At 43.2% G+C, this 19,951-nt stretch overlaps 1 protein-coding gene across 7 annotated transcripts in view; it reads right to left on the reverse strand.

Annotated features, from left to right (window-relative positions):
• Positions 1-19,268, reverse strand: part of SANBR (SANT and BTB domain regulator of CSR) — a 71,823-nt gene extending 52,555 nt beyond the window's left edge. Inside the window, exons 1-6 of one of the 7 annotated variants that reach the window (XM_008254366.4) lie at positions 19,087-19,268; positions 16,752-16,886; positions 10,228-10,386; positions 5,318-5,504; positions 3,769-3,862; positions 1,725-1,963 (exon numbers count right to left, since the gene is read on the reverse strand). In XM_008254366.4, the coding sequence (XP_008252588.2) occupies positions 1,725-1,963; positions 3,769-3,862; positions 5,318-5,504; positions 10,228-10,377 (670 nt within the window). In that variant the 5' untranslated portion in view covers positions 10,378-10,386; positions 16,752-16,886; positions 19,087-19,268. Of the gene's footprint in view, positions 1-1,724; positions 1,964-3,768; positions 3,863-5,317; positions 5,505-10,227; positions 10,387-16,751; positions 16,887-17,827; positions 18,031-19,086 lie in introns of all 7 variants that reach the window. The other 6 variants (XM_051838388.2, XM_002709853.5, XM_070069085.1 and 3 more) reach the window with 6 other exon arrangements.
• Positions 19,269-19,951: the final 683 nt, after the last annotated feature.

A 19,951-nucleotide genomic window follows, 5' to 3' on the forward strand; every position in this document is an offset into this window, starting at 1 on the left:
GTCCTGAGGCCCCTGCACCCATGGGGGAGACCTGGAAGAACCTCTTGGCCCCTGACTTCACAATGGCCCAGCCGCTCACTCCTTTCTCTCTCTTCCCTCCTCCTCTCTAACTCTGTCTTTCAAATAAATGAAAAATAAATCTTTAAAAAGACATTTCATTGTACTCTATCTATCTATCTTTAAATAATCTCATTTGTTAACACGATCACCAATCTCATCAGAAAACTACTGAGAAGCTGTAGACAGATCTTGGAAGCAGGTAAGTTCTGCAAACTTTAATTTCTCATTTGAAAGCTAGAATTTTTTTTTTTTTTTTTTTTTTTTTTTTTTTTTTTTTTTTTGACAGGCAGAGTGGACAGAGAGAGAGAGCAGAGAGAAAGGTCTTCCTTTGCCGTTGGTTCACCCTCCAATGGCCGCCGCACCGCGCTGATCCGATGGCAGGAGCCAGGTACTTATCCTGGTCTCCCATGGGGTGCAGGGCCCAAGCACTTGGGCCATCCTCCACTGCACTCCCGGGCCACAGCAGAGAGCTGGCCTGGAAGAGGAGCAACCGGGACAGAATCCGGCGCCCCGACCGGGACTAGAACCCGGTGTGCTGGTGCCGCAAGGGGGAGGATTAGCCTAGTGAGCCGCGGTGCCGGCTTGAAAGCTAGAATTTTACCACTGACAAAAATAACCAGCCAACTGTTTTCACTTAAATGACTAATTTATTTTCAAGAAAGTGTTTGAATAAGCACAATTTCTCTCAAGTAAAAATGGTTTTCTAGTCCTTAAAAAGTGGCTAGGTGGGGGCTGGCACTGTGGTGTGGTAGGTAAAGCCACCACCTGTGACACTGGCATTATATTTGGTGCCAGCTCATGTCCCAGCTGCTTTATTTCTAATCCAGCTCTCTGCTGGTGGCCTGGGAAAACAGCAGAGGATGGCCCAAGCGTTTGGGCCCCTGCACCCACATGGGAGACCTAGAGGAAACTCCTGGCTCCTGACTTTGGCCTGGTCCAGCCCTGGCCATTGTGGCCTTTTGGAGAGTCAATCAGCAGATGGAAGATCTCTTCTCTGTCTCTCCTGCCCTCTCTCTGTAACTCTGACATTCAAATAAATAAATAAATCTTAAAAAAAAAGCGGCTAGGTTAGCTCATGACTCAAACAATTCCTCGAGACAACCATGATACAGTGGTATACAGCAGAAGTGAGTTTCCCCTTCCACCACACAGAGTATTACAAGAATGCCTATACAAGGGTCAAGATTAATACAATTAGTAACTTTTTACTGTTTCATCAAGGACATTCCTAAACAAAACTGGATGTTTTCTTTTCTTTTTTTTCCTTTTTAACTATGAGTGCCTAATGTTGAAGACCACAATGACTCCAGTTCCCTGCCTTGATCTGGAGAAAGCTCCAACAGTTTTACTCATCATTGCTTCTGCACCACCTGAGCATATGTCGATAACATGCTGGAATCATTACTCAAACTGTCTTGACCTACAGACCTTCTAAAAGAGTCTCCAGGACCTCAGTTGTTGAGAACAGCCAATCTACAGACCTTTGCCATAATTTACTCTTAAGTAAATTTACAAAATGAGATACCAGCTTCCTAAAAGGCTGTTACTGATATAAGCATAAATACTAATGTTCAAATAGTTTTCTACATTTCACTTATGGCCTGAAACAGCTATCAGGTGACAAACAAATTTTGCTACAAAATAAGCAACAGATTGTCTTTTACCTAAAGTGGGCATCTCACAATCTTTATTCTCCTCAGTGTTCCTTTTAACGTATTTTATCAACCAGTTGAAAATATGAACGTCACAATGAACTGAAATGTCCACCTCTTCCCAGCGCTGGGCATCCATTGATAAATATTCAGCAAAGTACTTCATTTCTGATATCAAAAGATCTCGTGGGCAAATAAAATCTTCTTTTAAGTTTTTTGCTTCATCACATACATGGATCACCATGTTTGGCCTTCATAAAAAATATTACACAGAAATGAAATCATTAGTTTCAGAAGAGGAGCCACGAATATTAACAGTTAGTGGTAGTAAGAAGTTCTTGAAAATTCTGACCAACAACAATTTTATAGAGTTTGACATTCAGAATTTTTCAAAATTATTTTGATAGCCTGTTTGTATCTAAGATTAAGAATAATTTTGCTAAGCTACTGACTTAATAAGACAAAAATATTGTTATTAAAGGACTAATTTTCAGTTTAAAATTTATTTTTCAGTTATATATTAAATGTAATATATATAAAAACAATGCCAATTAACCAAGATAAATTAATACATTCTGATTTTTGCAAGGAACATAAAATGGCATTTTTAAGTGATTATGAGTAAGAGGAAAATAATGGTTAAATACTACATTTTCATACTCACAAAAAGGAAAAACAGTTTAAATGGTTTATTGACAAATCCAATTAAAAGTTAGCATGGCTTATTTTTAATAGCAAGAAATTTTGCTTTTAGGTATGTATTCAAAAAGTATAAATAAAAAATACACTTAAAAATTGCTAGGACAATATATTTGCATATTTAAAAATAATTTAAGAACTAGTTTAGATGATGCACTAGAAAGTTTTCTTCAAAAACCATATACTGCTTGAATTTACTTTTTTTGAAAATTGCATCACCTCAAAAAGAATCACCAGTGTGACCCATATTTGCCTTCACGCCACCACAAAAGGAAAACAATAAAGAGACACTAGCCTACAGTGTGAATTTATTTTGTTTAACTGAATTTCACAAATGTCTAATAAAAAATTACTTTTGAAATAAAATTGGGCTACCAGAAAATAATTCAAATAACTTCTCACAAACTGTTCTTTAAAGGTAATTATGGTCAAATATAAACAGGTAATTTCTGGTAAAATAAAGCATAAAATTTCTATGGCTTTTTGGATGAAAATATGGAATAGTAGATAATTCCAATTAAAAAAAAAACTAGCAAATTTTAGTGCCACACAAACCTACCAGTTAAAAATCACTGAACTATATAAAGATGTAATTCTTTTTTATTATAGTAAAATATACATAATGTAAAATTTGCCATTTTAACCATTTTTAAGTGTCCAGGTCAGGGAATTAAGCATAGTCACACTGTTGCACAACCATCACCACTATCTATCTTCAGACTTTTTCAAGAGTACATTTCATGACATGTGAATTACGTATTAGTAAACCTACTATTTAAAAAAAATCTATCAAAAGTAAAGGTATACAAAGAAACTTTCAGGGGATGATGAAAATGTTCTGTCCCTTGATTTGGGCAATGGTTATATGGTGTACTCATTTATCAAAACTCATCAAAGCAAACACTTGTTTACAATATACGAACAGTACAAAACTATCAAAATAACATACTGAAAAACACATTCTGTTTCAATTATGAGTAATTATATTCAAATAGTTCTAAAATACACTTCTAGTCTGTAGTAAAATTGGAAAACTAGTAACAGATTTTTGGGGGATGTTATACTTTACTTTTCAAAATTTAATGTATAGATGTTATCGCTAGTACTGACAAAATATGAAAGTGAATTTGTAAACATGTAAATCTATAGTCCAACTAAACAACAGCATGAGTAAGTCATATGTTTAGGTTTTAAGCAGCTATTTACAGTTCTAAATGTGAACTAAGCTGATTCCAATTGTTTTAGCATTGTGTAATGTGAAATTCCTAAATTATGGTAACTGATGAATAAATCACAATATATTTTATAACATTGATATGAACATTAAATCTTATCTAGCAAACAGCCAGCCTCCTACCCTTCAGATTCTTCAGTCTTTTCTCCACCATTATGAGTAGTACAATTTTCACTTTCTGAAGAACAATTCCTTGTGGAAGCTATACTATGTCTTCCTTAAATACAGAAACAAACACATACAAAGAAAGGAAAAAGAAAAAGAAAAAGAAAAAGGGAGGGGTGCCGGTTAGCATTTCTAGCTGATTATGGGTTTTACTTATTGAATGGTAATACTATAAACGCATGATTTCAAGGCTACTTAAAGACTGTATTTGTCAGGTGGCATTTCCCTTACTATTTCTAAAAGTATATTGAAAAATAGCATCAAAAAGTGGATCACAAATTGCTAATGTTATAGAGCAGATTTCAAATACTGAGGCGACGTGTACAAATAGGGACCAAATGTTCAGAAGCCAATGGCACAGTTTTCTCTTCCTGAAGCAAATATATTTATATCAAAACTCTGCTGCTGCTGAGAATAAAATAATTCATATTAAGGTTTTCTAAAACCAATTATTTCTAATAAAACTGCAGAAAATTTCTCTTCTCCCTGCCAGTGTCATTTGAAGCTCTTGTTAACTGTAATAAAGAGTAACTTTAAAAAAGATTACATGAGAAGGGCTGGCGCTGTGACACAGTAGGTTAAGCCACTGCCTGCAACACTGGTATCCCGTATGGGCACTGGTTCGAGTCCTGGCTGCTCCACTTCTGATTGAGCACCCTGGAAATGCCTGAGAAAGCAGCAGAATATGGTCCAAGTAGTTGGGCCCCTGCCACCCAAGTGAGAGACCCCAAAGAAGCTCCTGACTCCAGCTGCTGCAATCATTTGAAGGAGTGAACCACAGGATGGAAATCTCTTCCCTCTTTTTCTCTGTAACTCTGCCTTTCAAATGATAAATAAATAAATCTTAAAAAAAAAGATTATATGAGAGATAAGCAAGACTCTCAGTAAGAAAAAGATAATGAAGTACAAAGTATATGTCAAATTCCTTTAAAAGAGGAAAGGTCTTATGGAGCAGTGGGTTAAGCTGCCACTTGGGATGCCTGCATCCCACGTCTAAGTGCCTGGGATCGAGTCCTGCCTCCGCTTCTAATCCAGCTTCCTACTCATGCACCTGGGATACAGCAGATGATGGCCCAAGTACTTGGGTTATTGCCACCCATGCAGGAGACCTGGATGGAATTCCTGCTCCTAGCTTCAGTCTGACTCAGACCCTGCTGTCATGGGCATTTAGGGACTGGAGCAATGAATGGAAGATCTCTTTCTCTGTCACTCTGCCTTTCAAATAAATAAATCATTTTAGAAATTCCTTTAAAGTAAAAGAATATTTATAGTAAATGATAAACAGGATAACCAGGGCAACAGACTGGAGTAGGAAACTTTGATACAGTAAACACTTTGCTTTGGTAATAGTGTCTGACCTATATAATAACACTTTAAATGTTTTTCAAGAAGATTCAAAAACTAATATTAATGTCATATTAGCCTTTAAAAAAAGAAAAGCTGAGAGGAATGTATAAAATCCCATGGAATTATAGGCCAAGTACTACATTTTACTTTGAAATTTTACCTGACTTAGAAACTGCATCCTGATCAACTGCAGTCTCCTGAACGTCTCCCTGTGTATCCAAAAGAGAGGATTTGATGTATGTGGCTAAGGTTTCAACGGGACTCTCTCCAGCAGCCATGAGGGGACTATACTGGTTGTCAACAGGCGAGTTTCCACTGCTTTTCAGCTCATCAAACCGTTTTGCACACTGTTATGACATAACATGAAAAAAAAAATAAAGAGGTTTGGAGGATTTTAAAATTTTTATTATCTATTTATATTTGAGCAGCAGCAGAGAGACAGAGCTATCCTCCATCTGCAGGTTCATTCCCAAAATGCCCTCAACAGCTGGGGCTGGGCCTGGCAGAAGCTGGGAGCTCAATCTGGATCTCCTATGTGGCTGGCAGGAACCCAGCTACTTGAGCCTTCACCACTGCTTTCTATTATAACGGTGTGTATTAGCAGGGAGCAGTTGGGACTTGAACCCAGGCACTCTGATCTGGGATGCAGGCATTTCAACTGGTGTCTTGACCACTAGTACAAATGCTCACCCATTCAGGATTTTTTTAAATAAAAAATATGAACATTTTAAATAAAAAAAAAAAAAACAGGGGCCAATGTGGTACAGTGGGTGAAGTTGCCACCTATAATGCCAGCATCCCACATGGGTGCTGTTTCATGTCCCAGGTGCTTCACTAAGAATTCAATTCCCTGCTAATGTACCTGGGAAAGCAGTAGAAGATGGCGCAAATGCTTGGGCCCCTGCCACCCACATGGCAGACCCAGAATAAGCTCGTGGTTCCTGGCATCAGCCTGGCCCAGCTCCCCGCTATTATAGCCATTTGGAGAGTCAACCAGAGGATGTAAGAGCTCTATCTCCCTGTCCCTCCCCCTCTCTCTAATTCTACCTTTTAAATAAATAAATCTTTTTAAAAAAGAGAGATAACATATTTTCTTTTTCTAAAAAATATTTTATTTGTTTATTTGAAAGGTAGAGTTACAGACAGAGTGAGACACAGAGAGAAAAGTTTTCCATCTGCTGTTTCACTCCCCAAATAGCTGCAACGGCCAAAATTGTGTGATCCAAAGCCAGGAGCCAGGAGCTACTTCCTGGTCTCCTACATGGGTACAGGGGCCCACACTTGGGATATCTTCTACTGGTTTCCCAGGCCATCAGCAGAGACCTGGATCAGAAGAGGAGCAGCTGGGACTTGAACTGGGGCCCATATGGGATGCTGGCGCTGCAGGCAGAGGCTTAGCCTACTACATCACAGCGCCAGCCCCCTTGCTTTCTATCTGAAGACACTTTTCTACGATCATTACTTTCTAAGTAAATATTAATTTGGTAACAACTGAATTTTTTATCTATTCAGGGTAGAATTTTTAAAAATATGCTTTAACCCAAAGGCATAACATATTCAATTTCTTGTAGAAAAAGACTCTTGACAATCATATTTCTTTTTAGTCTACATGTATCACTAGCTGATAATACTAAAATTCTGCTAAAAACTTTTACATTAACTGAATATACACTAAGAATAAAACCAAATTCTAAACTTTGATAGGAAGCAAACTAAAAAGTGTCTGATTGGCCGGCGCCGCAGCTCACTTGGCTAATCCTCCGCCTGTGGCGCCGGCACACCGGGTTCTAGTCACGGTTGGGGCGCCGGATTCTGTCCCGGTTGCCCCTCTTCCAGGCCAGCTCTCTGCTGTGGCCTGGGAAGGCAGTGGAGGATGGCCCAAGTGCTTGGGCCCTGCACCCACATGGGAGACCAGGAGGAAGTACCTGGCTCCTGGCTTCGGATTGGCGCAGTGCACCGGCCGTAGTGGCCATTTAGGGGGTGAACCAATGGAAGGAAGACCTTTCTCTCTCTCTCACTCACTGTCTAACTCTGCCTGTCAAAAAATAAAAAAATAAAAAAAAGTGTCTGATTTATGACATCAGATTTTCTTTAATAAAATTACTAATAAAGTCTCTGTTTTCACGAACAGTGAGATTGACCTTATACAAAATATACTGTGGTGGGGCCGGCACTGTGGCGCAGTGGGTTAATGCCCTGGCTTGAAGCGCCAGCATCCCATATGGGTGCCGGTTCTAGTCCTGGCTGCTCCACTTCCGATCCAGCTCTCTGCTATGGCCTGAGAAAGCAGTAGAAGATGGTCCAAGTCCTTGGGCCCCTGCACCCACGTGGGAAATCCGGAAGAAGCTCCTGGCTCCAGGCTTCGGATCGGCGCAGTTCCGGCCGCTGCGGCCAACTGGGGAGTGAACCATTGGATGTAAGACCTCTCTCTCTGCCTCTCTTCTCTCTGTGTAACTCTGACTCTCAAGTAAAAAATAAAATCTTTAAAAAAATATGTACTGTGGTAACACTTCAGAGTCATATATGTTAGTATTTCATCACAGTTTGCTCTAGGAGAGTTTTACCTTAACCTATTAGTTGATCATGAAATCAGTTTATAAAACCCAGAGTAACAATGATGCCAGCACCCCATATGAGCACTGGTATGATTCCAGGATGCTTCAATTCCAATCCAGCTCCCTGCTAATGCACCTAAGAAAGTAGTGGAAGATGGCCCAAGTCCTTAGGCCTATGTGGGAGACCAGGATGGAGTTCCTGGCTCCTAGCTTCAGTCTGGCCCATCCTTGGCTGTTGCCTCCATTTGGGGGGAGAATCACCAGATGGAAGATTTCTCTCTTTCTCAAAGTGGGGAGGGCATATTTAGTATAGCAGTTAAAACACTGCTTGGGATGCCCACATGCCCTATTTGAGTGTCTGGGTTTCAGCCCTGTCTATGTTCTCCATTCTAGCTTCTTGAGAATGCACATCCTGGGAGTCGTGTTAAAATACTTGGGTCCCTGTCACCCATGTGGGAGACCCAGACTGAGTTCTCGGCTCTTGGTTTTAGGCTGGCCCAGCCCTGCCTGTTGAGGACATTTGGGTTATACATGAGTAGATGGCAGATCTCTGCCTGTCTACCTTTCAAATAAAATATAAATAAGTAAAAATTTTTAAAAAATAATTAGAAAATATCAAGACTACAGTAAGCACAGTACAAATAAGCACTCTTACAAAAATATTTCTACATGTTTACTAGGTCATGATATAAAAGAGCCTTCTTTGCTGTAGATCTTAAGTCAAACAACACTGCAATAGCATCCAATTTTAAATCTCTATCAACATCAATGTAGACAGCAAGTTACACAGCAGACCAAGTAATCTAAAGGGTGTAAAATGAGAAATATAGACTGTGCATGTGTATATATTCAATGAATAACATGCATTAGCTATCAGGAAAGTGCAAAGCATGCATTTATTAAACAGATACTTACCAAGTACCTGCTAGATATCAAGCACTATTTTAGGTAATTATTATTTACATGGTTACTGTTAATACAAAGATATGTTTACACAAGGTTTAGGTCTTTGAAAATGAAGTAACCCTTGTAAAAAAGGCATTTAAAAGAGGTCTACACGCAGACTTAAATATTATATAATCAGTATGCCTGTTTAAATAAAATTTTAAAATTAAATTTAAAAAATGGTGAGGCACAGAGAAAATAGTTTTTATATAAGCACTAAGTAGAAAAGAGTCTGAGTGCAAGTAGTCTCTGTGGGTCCCAGTTTTCTCAGCTGTAAAAGCAGAAGACAGAACTTGATTCATTCACTATTCAACACATACTTCCTCAGTGTCTGTGATGGGCAGGGCAGTGGGGAGGGGTCAATCTTCAATTTTCTACATATGGACATCCAGTTTTCTCAGAACCATTTATTGAGGGTCATTTCTCCAATGTATGTTTTTGGCTCTTTTGTTGAGAATCAGTTGGCTATGGAGGCACAGATTCATTCCTTGGTACCTATTCTGTTCCACTGGTCTACCTATTTTCAAGCCAGTACCATGCTGCATTTGTTACAATAGCTCTGTAGCATTTTTTGAAATCAGGTATTGTGATGCCTCCAGCTTTGTTCTTCTTGCTCAAGGCTGCTTTGTCTATTTAGGGGTCTTTTGTGCTTCTATCATATGAATTTTGGGATTCCCCCCCGCCCAGTCCTACGGAGAATGTCACTGAAGTATTTGATGGGGATTTTGTTGAATTTGTAACTTGCTCTGAGTATGCTTAAGCTTCCTAAGAAGGTAAATTGGTCATTTCTACTTCTAGAACTGAGGTGATTCAAGCACTTCAGGGTTCCTTTTAACAGCAGAAATCCTGAGATGCTTCTCCAACAGTGTCCAGGGATGAACTGCAGGATTATTCCCTATCAGGATTTTTAAATTTTAAATTTTGATTGTGAGGCCCACCTTAGTAAAATCATATACATCATCAAAATGAAAGCATAATTTCAGTGCTCATCTGCTTTCTGTTTACAATTCAATCAGCACCAAGCAATAGCAGGTGGGAGAGGGACAGGGCAGAGGAGAGACGCACAGGCACTGAATGAAGGTGACTGATGGTGCAGTGCCACGTAAGCTTCAGAGGAGGCTAAGGGGGGAAAAGTGGCAAAAGAAGGCTTTGAAAAGCTCATGGCAATGCGCAAACAATTTGCCAAACCCCCTACCCATACCAGAATCAACTCAAAATGGATCAAAAACCTTAATGTAACACCTGAAAACTATGAAATTACTAGAAAACACAGGAGAAACATTTCAATACAGTGGAATAAATAATGATTTTTTTTGCTAAAACTCCAAATGCTTAAATAAAGATATTAATGACTTTTCAGCTGTTGTTAACATGCAAGATGAAGTTGAATTTAAATAAACCAGGTGGGTAACATAATTTATAAACTTTGCATTTGTCAAACCATAGATACATATATACATTCATATATGCATATATAAACAGTCCAACTGCTTTCTCTCTTAGTTCTTTCTTTAAATTGATCACTTTTTCTAAGTTTTTTGCAGAAGGTACCTGGGGAACTATTCTTTACCTCTTTGGGTGTTAATCCAGGCACAAGCCTTGCCACACTTTCCCAGTTGATGGTCTGAGGGATGCCAATTAATGGATAAAGGATCATGTCCAACACCATTTGGTTGTTATTGTTCAGGAAATTGTTGTTCTCTGAATATTCACGACTCATCTTTAGAAACTATGGGTAAGGAAGACAAACAGCTTTATTTACACTGGAAATCCCAATGTTTTTAGAGCATTATAAATCAGTTACAATTTATTCCTAAGAATTATTTGCAACTAGTAAAAGAAAAATAAAACTAACCTAAAATAAACAAAAATTAACAGTCCAAATCCCTTCAAGTACAAAAACATTTGAGCATACATCAATACATGGATGTATAGAATGATACAGACACACAGGTGATTAAAAAAAAAAAAACAAGCAGAATAAAATATTAACGCTAAGGGCTGGCATTGTGGTGCAGCAGGTTAGGCCACTACTTTTGACATCAGTATTCCACATCAGACAGCTGGTTTGAGTCTTGGCTTCTCTGCTTCCCAATCCAGCTTCCTACTAATGCACCAGGGAAATCAGCACAGAATGGCCTGGGTTATGGGTCCCTGCCACCAATGTGGGAGATGCTGACAGAGATCCTGGCTTCAGCCTGGCCCAGCCCCAGTTATTCCAGTGAACTAGTAGATGGAAGATTTTCTCCCTCTCTTTCAAATAAATAAGTAAATAAATCTTTGAAAAATACATTAATGGGGCCAGCGCCACGGCTCACTAAGGCTAATCCTCCACCTGTGGCGCCAGCGCACGGGGTTCCAGTCCCGGTCAGGGTGCCAGATTCTGTCCCGGTTGCTCCTCTTCCTGTCCAGCTCTCTGCTGTGGCCCGGGAGTGCAGTGGAGGATGGCCCAAGTGCTTGGGCCCTGCACCCACCCACATGGGAGGACCAGGAGAAGCACCTGGCTCCTGGCTTTGGATCAGCGCGGTGCGCCGGCCGCAGCGCGCTGGCCGTGGCAGCCATTGGAGGGTGAACCAACGGCAAAGGAAGAAGACCTTTCTCTCTGTCTCTCTCTCACTGTCCATTCTGCCTGTCAAAAAATTTAAAAAAAAAAGAAAAAATATATTAATGGCAGAATCTAGATGATGGGCTTATAGGTGTACACTGTAAAATTATTTCTGACAATCTGCTAGATGTTCAAATATTTTGTAATAAAATACTGGGGAGGAGGGATACGCACTTGGCACAGTGGTTAAGAAACTGGATGGGACACCTGCATCCCTTATTGGAGTGCCTGGATTCAGTCCCAGCTCCACTTCCAATTCCAGCTTCCTGCTAAAGTGTACTCTGGGAGGCAGCAGGTGATGGCTGAAGCTTATGGGTCCCTGCCATCCACATGGGAGACCCAGACTGAAGCTCCTGGCTTCAGTTTGGCCCCGTCCTGGCTGTTGTGGGCATCTGGAGAGTAAACCAGCAGATGGAAGATCTTTCTCTTCTCCCTATCTATTTCTCTTAGCCTTTCAAATTAAGAGGGGGAGAGAGAGAGAGAGAGAGAGAGACAGAGAGAGAGACAGAGGCAGAGGCAGCATTTTATTGTGGTGTAGCAGATTAAGCTACTGCTGCTGGCATGCCATTATCAGGGTGCTGGTTTGTGTGCTGGCTATTCCTACTTCTGATCCAGTTCCTCGCTAATGTACCTGGAAGGGCAGCAGAGGATGGCCCAAGTGCTTGGGTCCCTGCAACCCATGGTGGGAATCAGGATGGAGTTCCTGGCTCGTGGCTTTGGACTGGTTCAGACCTGGTTATTGCAAGCATTTGGGGTGTGAACCAGAAAATGGAAGATCCCTGCCCTCGCCCCTTTAGTCTTTTAAATAAATAAGAAAGGGAGGAAGGAAGAGAGAAAGTGAGAGGGGGAGGGAGGGAGGGAGAGAAACGACAGAGAAAGAAAGAGAGAGAAAGGGACAAGGAAAGAAAAAATATTGGGGGGAAAAGACTGAATACAATTTATCTTGCTTATGTGTTTTTGATTGATATGCTGATTAGCAATTCATAGATAATGGAATAAAAAAAGTAAAAAATTCTTCTTTGGAGCTGGTGCTGTGGCGTAGTAGGCTAAGCCTCTGCCTGCAGTACCAGTAACCCATATGGATACCATTTCGAATCCCAGCTGCTAAAACTTCTAATCCAGCTCCTTACTAATAGCACGGGAAAGCAGTGGAAGATGGCCCATGTCCTTGGGCCCCTGCACTCAAGAAAGAAGCTCCTGGCTTTGGATCAGCCTAGCTCCAACTGTTGTGGCCATTTGGGAAGTGAACCAGCAAATGGAAGAACTCTGTCTCTCCCTCTCTGTAACTTTGCTTCTCAAATAAATAGATAAATCTTACAAGAAAAAAAAAGAAGCCTCCTAAAACATAGCTAGTTATAAAAAGAATCATTATTTCATTCAATTCCTAAGCAATATTCCCCTTTTCGTCTGTTAGTGAATGTCGATGCTACAGCGAAAGCTGAGCATATTGATTTTTTACTGATGGAATAAAATGAAATTTAAAATCATGGGCCTGGTACTGTGCTACAGCAGATTAAGCTACTGCCTGCAGTGCCGAAATTCCAAATAGATTGTTTTAAGTCCTGGCTGCTCCACTTCCAATCTGGCTCCCTGCTGTTGTGCCTGGGAAAGCAGTGGAGGACAGTCCAAGCGCTTGGGCCCCTGCACCCATGTGGAAGAACATGGATGAAGCTACCAGCTCCTGTCTTTGGCCAGGCCCAGGCCCAGGCCCAGGCCCAGCCCCAGCTGTTGTGGCCATTTGAGGAGCGAACCAGCAGATGGAAGATCTCTCTTTCTGCTTCTCCCTCTTTTTGTAACTACCTTTCAAATAAATAAATCTTTTGTTTAAAAAAATCAAGTTGCCAGCGCCGCGGTTCACTAGGCTAATCTTCCGCCTAGCGGCGCCGGCACACCGGGTTCTAGTCCCAGTTGGGGCGCCGGATTCTATCCCGGTTGCCCCTCTTCCAGGCCAGCTCTCTGCTGTGGCCAGGGAGTGCAGTGGAGGATGGCCCAGGTGCTTGGGCCCTGCACCCCATGGGAGACCAGGAAAAGCACCTGGCTCCTGGCTCCTGCCATCGGATCAGCGCGGTGTGCCGGCCGCAGCGCGCCAGCCGCGGCGGCCATTGGAGGGTGAACCAACGGCAAAGGAAGACCTTTCTCTCTGTCTCTCTCTCTCACTGTCCACTCTGCCTGTCAAAAAATAAAAATAAATAAATAAATAAATAAATAAATTTAAAAAATCAAGTTAATCTGACATTTTAGGTAAAGCGTATTCATTGTTACTGTGCTGTAGAATTCCTAGTTATAAAAGGTGGGGATGATTATATAACAACTGTCAATTGAAATAACTTTTCTTTGGGAAGTTCTTCTCTTCTTCCTTGTCTTTAGAAGCAATGTGATGGCCGGCGCCGCGGCTCACTAGGCTAATCCTCCACCTTGCGGCGCCAGCACACTGGGTTCTAGTCCCGGTCGGGGCGCCGGATTTTGTCCCGGTTGCCCCTCTTCCAGGCCAGCTCTCTGCTGTGGCCAGGGAGTGCAGTGGAGGATGGCCCAAGTGCTTGGGCCCTGCACCCCATGGGAGACCAGGAGAAGTACCTGGCTCCTGCCTTCGGATCAGCATGGCGCGCCAGCCGCAGCGCGCCAGCCGCGGCGGCCATTGGAGGGTGAACCAACGGCAAAGGAAGACCTTTCTCTCTGTCTCTCTCTCTCACTGTCCACTCTGCCTGTCAAAAAACAAAAACAACAAAAAAACCACAAAACAAAAAAAAGAAGCAATGTGATGACTGGCTTGATGAACTTTAATCTTTACAACCTTCAAATACACTCATGCTGACACTCATATAGAAAGGCCCTCACACACACACACACACACACACACACTCACTCACTCACTCACTCCTGCAGAGCGGAGGCCTCCCATACTTCTTCACCTGGCTCCCCATCACAACCTTTAATTTAATCCAGGAGCCCTTGAGTTACATAACTAGTGCTCCTCATCTTAGCAAGGGTGGCCAAGACTTTTCGCTCTCTCTTTTTCTCTCACATACATACATACATCGTTGATAACATTCCAAATAGGCGCAGTTCAACATTTAGTGAGCCTCAACTATGTACAAACGCATGGCCAGGCCATGTGGTCTCTGATTTTATCATATTAATATAATTTTGGTTAAGAGTCAAAGCAAAGAGGAGCCAGAGAGAGGCAGAGGAAGGACACAGAACAGCTGTTATTGACTGATTATCTACTAAGAGCCTGGAACTGTGCAAAGTCTTTCAAAAGTTATTTCAAGAAGTTCTCATTACACCCCCATAAAACAGGTGGCCTCCCAATTTTACAAGACAAGGAAAGAGGTTCAGAGAAGTTATGTGTTTTGTACAAGGTGAGAGAGAGTAGGAGGCAAAGCAAGGATTCAAACCCAAGTAAACTGACTCTCAAACCTATGCTCTTTCTATTCAATAGAAGTGAAATACTGGGGAGATAGTGAGTTGGGAATAATGGTTTATGGTTGGGAGGGACACAGCCTAATGCATTTTTTTTTTTTTTTGACAAGCAGAGTGGACAGTGAGAGAGAGGGAGACAGAGAGAAAGGTCTTCCTTTGCCGTTGGTTCATCCCCCAATGGCCGCTGCGGCTGGCGCATTGCGCTGATCCAAAGCCAGGAGCCAGGTACTTATCCTGGTCTCCCATGGGGTGCAGGGTCCAAGCACTTGGGCCATCCTCCACTGCACTCCCGGGCCACAGCAGAGAGCTGGCCTGGAAGAGGGGCAACCGGGACAGAATCTGGCGCCCCGACCCGGACTATAACCTGGTGTGCTGGCGCCGCAGGCAGAGGATTAGCCTAGTGAGCCACGGCACTGGCCAAGCCTAATACATTTTAAGTTAGTTATAATTCAGTGAAACCATTTGGACAAAATTCTGACTCTGAGATGAAGGAGGGGAAAGCTGAGTTATAGGAGAGAAAATAAAGTATTCACTCAAATTTAGAACATTTCAGCAACCTTTTAATACTAATGTTTATATCAGACACTTCTTATTTTATTCAAACATATACTGAAACTCCACTACGTGGCAGGCATTGTACCTACAGTTGAAACATAAATTGACCAATGAAAAGAAAGCCAAAGGTTTGTGGCTAGTCATATCTATGATAAAAGTAACACTGGGTTCTGGGTTGGAAATACAACCTCCAAATATAAGCTGCTCTTATCGGAAAATATTATCTGTTTTAAGATGTGACATACAAAGCAAAGATACACTGAAAACCAATACAGTGGAAAAGGCAATGTACAAAGCTTGAAGCTCTGGTTTGAGTTTTAGCTCTATCACATGCTAGTCAGGGTAAGTCACCTAACCTTACTGAGCTGCAGCTATAGAATTAGGTGATGGGGCCAGTGTTGTGATACTGTGGGTTAAGCTGCCCCTTAGGATGCCAACATTCCACACTGGAGGGCTGGTTCTAGTCCCTACAGCTCAGCTTCCAATCCAGATCCTGGCTAATGAACCTGGAAAAGCAATGGAAGATGGCCCAAGTACTTGGGCCCCTGTCACGTAGGAGACCCAGGCAGAGTTCCAGGTTCCTGGTTTCAGTCTGGTGCAGCCCTGGCCACGAAGACCATTTAGGGAGTGTACCAGGAAGATGGCAGATGTGTGTGTGTGTGTGTGTGTGACTCTGCCTTTCAAATAAATAAGTATTTAAAAAAAAAATTAGTCAAAGGTTATACCTCTGACAGAGAGAGAAACAGAGATTACTATGTGAACGCACTCTGAAGACAACAAGGCACCTCAAAATTAGATGTAGCATAAAATAATAGCATTTACTTCTGAGGATTGAGATAGTTAAAATACAGCACAGGTGTTGGAATGTAGTAAGCTCTCAATAAAAATTAACTATGATTAACTCATTATGTCCCATTGTCCTAAACACAGGACACCTACAAAGGCTTGAGCAATAAATATACCACTTAATGGTAACTTCAAAATAAATGTTGCTGAAATAGTCTCAGAATTAAAACTTAGGATTTAACGGGTTAACATTATATAATTGTTTACATAGGACACTGCTCTGGGATATCAGGTAGGAATAAGATATTCTACACGTCTATGCGTGAACATTAAAAAGGAACAAAGAATGACGGGGCCACATTGTGGCACAGCAAGTTAGGCTGCTGCTTATGATGCTTGCATCCCATATCAAAGTGCTGGTTCAAGTACTGCGTACTATTTTTTGATTCAGCTTGCTATTAATGGGAAGGCAGTGGAAGACAGCCTCAGTACTTGGGCTTCTTCCACTCATGTGGGAAGCCAGGAAGGAGTTCTTGGCTCCTAGCTTCAGGGTGGCCCAAACCCAGCTGTTGCAGTCATTTGGGGAGTAAACCAGCAGATGGAAGATTTCTTTCTCCCTCCCTCTCTCAGTCGCTCTGCCTTTCAAATAAATCTTTAAAAAAAAAAAATAAACAGAAAGGAGAATCCTTAAGTACTCTAAAAACCATAGCTTTCAACCAGAGACATACCTTGAAGCACCAACGTAGTATAGTGGTTCCAAATATAGACTATGTAGCCAGACTGTTCAACTTTGAATGCTGGTTCAATCACTTACAGTATTATCTGGTTCCAATTTGTTAATCTCTGTGCCTCGATTTCCTCATCTGTAAAACCAATAGTTGCTTACTTACAGACTGCTGTGGAGAAGTGGGAAGCGCTACCTTGCACACAGTAAGGACTACATGTTTGTAGCAGATTACCATTCCAGAGGTCCTAGAATAACAGATTCATTAACACGATAGATAAGACAGCAGCATTCCAATGCAGTATGCTGCCAACAAAGAGTACAAAGAGTCAGCCATTGAGCCAGCTCTATCACTTTGAATGGTGCAACCTGAGCTTCAATTATCGCAGTGATAGTATAAGGAAAATAAGACCCACGTTTTTAAAAGGCAGGGTGATTGGGTGGAAGGGATAGACGAAGAGAGATGTTCCATCAGCTGGGCTACTCCCCCCAAAGGCCCAAAATAGCCAGGGCTAGGCCAGGCTGAAGCCAGGAGCCAGAAACCCAAGGATTTGAGCCATCATCTGCAGCCTCTCAGGTGCAACAGCAGGAAGCTGAATCAGAAACAAGCGGACGGGACTCAAACAAGCACCACATGGGATGCCAGCGTTCTAGGCGGCAGCTTTACCCACTATGCCATAACTCTCGCCCCTGCAACACTTTTAAAACAAAGTTTTTATTTATTTATTTTCATCCTATTTGGGGGAGGATCTTCCACGCACTGGTTCACTTCCCAAAGTCTCCAATTGCCAGGGCTAGGCCAGGCCAAAACCAGGAGCTGGGATCTCAATCCAGGTCTCCCACATAGGTGGCAGAGACCCAAGCATTCGAGCCATAACCTACTGCCTCGCAGGGTGGGCATTAGCAGGAATGCTGGATCAGAACTGAGTAGCAGGTACCCAAAACCAAACCAGGCACTCCAATATGAAACCTGGGTGTCCCAAGTGGCAATTTAATCAATATGCCTAACAGAAATCAACAGCACTGTTGAAACACCCGGATCCTTACTAATGAAGAAAGCACTACTCTGCACTTACTTACCTCGTATGCGCATGACTTTCCATTCTACACAATTTGGGAGGCGTGTTAGGACATGAGGTGCTTTTACTATCATTTTGTTGGGCCTCCGTAGAAAGCCAAAGTGGAATTCCTGGATCTAAGCTTCTGCTTGGCCCAGCCCTGGCTGGTTAGGGCATCTGGGGAGTAAACCAGTAGGTGGGAGATTTCTCTCTCTCTCTCTCTTCCTTTCAAAACCCAAAACAAAACAAAAAACAAAAAAAAGCAAGCTTCCATTACAGTCTGAATGTAAGTATGACAGGCATAGTACTGACGGATAATCTCTAATAAAATTCCCTTGAAAGAGCTGTCACAGTGCACCTCATTCTGGAAAAGGTATCAATTTATCAAAAACAATGACAATATGAAAAAGTTCGAAGCTCAAATCACACTACTACTATTCATCAATCTCACATTCACGTTATAAAGTTTTAAAATCTTAAAGTAAAATGCTATTTAACAACGATAAAATTGCACTTGTTTAATAAACTATTCTTTATAGGCTTATGTATGTATTGATAAAGCCAAGTCACTCCTGCAACACAAGTCCGCAACATCTGAATTTTATTTTCTTTTTTCAAATACAGAAAGGCTGTTGTGGACAGAGACTTTCCCCCTAGGCAGTGGCCAAGGGAAGAGAAGCCGGCCAGAGGGGCAGGTGACAGGCCTTTGGCATAACAGAGGGTGACGGTAACACGGGGCCATCCTGGACCGGAGAGAAGCCCTGTGCGCAGGCTTCCCGACCTTGACCGCAAACGACGACCGCGGCAGCGGGTTTTGGGAAGAACAAAGTAAAACCACATCCCAAACCCAGGATGAGTCGATCAAAGCCCTTGACACCTTGGGCCCAGCGGCAAAGTGCGCGGCGCGTCCTCAGGGCACCCCGAGCCCCTCGCGGTGCTCCCACCCCCTCCCCATGTGGGCGCAGACACCCTGCGGGCGCGGAGCGGGCGAGGGGCAGACAAAGGCGCGGGGCAGCGGGGCCAAGCAGCACAGATACGGGGCACAGGCCCGGAACGCCCTCCGCTGGTCCTCCGGCCGGGACTGGCTGCCGGGCTGGCGAGCCGGAGGGCTTCCGGAGCGCGGCGGGCTGCGGGCTGCGCGACAGGGCGTCAGGGGGCGTTTGGGGAGCACGCCTTCGGCCCAGCCTGCCCCGTGGTGGCCGAGCGGCCGCGGCGGGACGGGCTGGCTGCGAGCGGTACCGCCCCTCGCTCCACTTCCTGCTCCGTCGGCGTCTTGCTCACCTCCACAGGGCTGCGGCGGCCCTCGCTGCGCCTTTGTCACCTGCAGTTGCCGGCACCGCCCGCGTTCACACCCTGAATCTCTCCCGCAAGCCAGCCCGCACCCCGGCGGCGCGGCGCACTCACACGCCACCTTAGAGCGCTGGTAGCAGCGGCCGGGAACCAGCGCCGAGGGGTGGGAGAGCGCCGGCCAGAGGGCGCTCCGCCAATCGCGGGCCAGCGCCACAGCGGCGGAGCCAATGAGCGCCGAGCTCCTGCGCGGCGGGAGGGAGCCGCGGGCGCGGCAGCGACGGGCAGCCGCCTCGCCTCGCCTCGCCTGTGCCTTCGCCTGCCCCCTTTGGCTTTCGCTCCCAGACTTGTCGCAATGCAGCGTCTCCACCCTCCTAGCGTCTTGTCTCTTAGCAACCAACCCTCGGCGCCTGGTCTTAGGTGACCAACGCTGAGTCCACGGGAGTGAGGAGGAGGATACAGGCAGATAAAGGAGCTTGGGAAGGTGGCGGCGCAGATCATTTGGATATGAACAGCTTAAGTAGAACAGAAAAACTGTATGATCTGACGGCCTCGACAGTATCTTGGATGTAGCCTAGTCTACAAGGAGGTATCTCTGCAAAATGTAAATAGCTCTAGACTACAAATTCGGTTTATACATGAATAGGTTCAGCATGTGTGTGTTATTGAGGTGCTATTGGGAATTTAGTAAAATGTATAAGGCTCAATATTGTAAGGTAAATGCTATCAATATTCTGATTTCCACTTGGACAGCATTTGAGAACCAAAATTAAATGTTAGGATCAGACAGAACAGAAAAAGTAATAAATATAATGAGATCTGAACAGTAGGTAGAGATTAAGTGGCTCACTGTACAGAA

This window comes from Oryctolagus cuniculus, chromosome 2 (assembly GCF_964237555.1).
Source record: "Oryctolagus cuniculus chromosome 2, mOryCun1.1, whole genome shotgun sequence".
In the NCBI taxonomy this organism is placed as follows: domain Eukaryota; kingdom Metazoa; phylum Chordata; class Mammalia; order Lagomorpha; family Leporidae; genus Oryctolagus; species Oryctolagus cuniculus.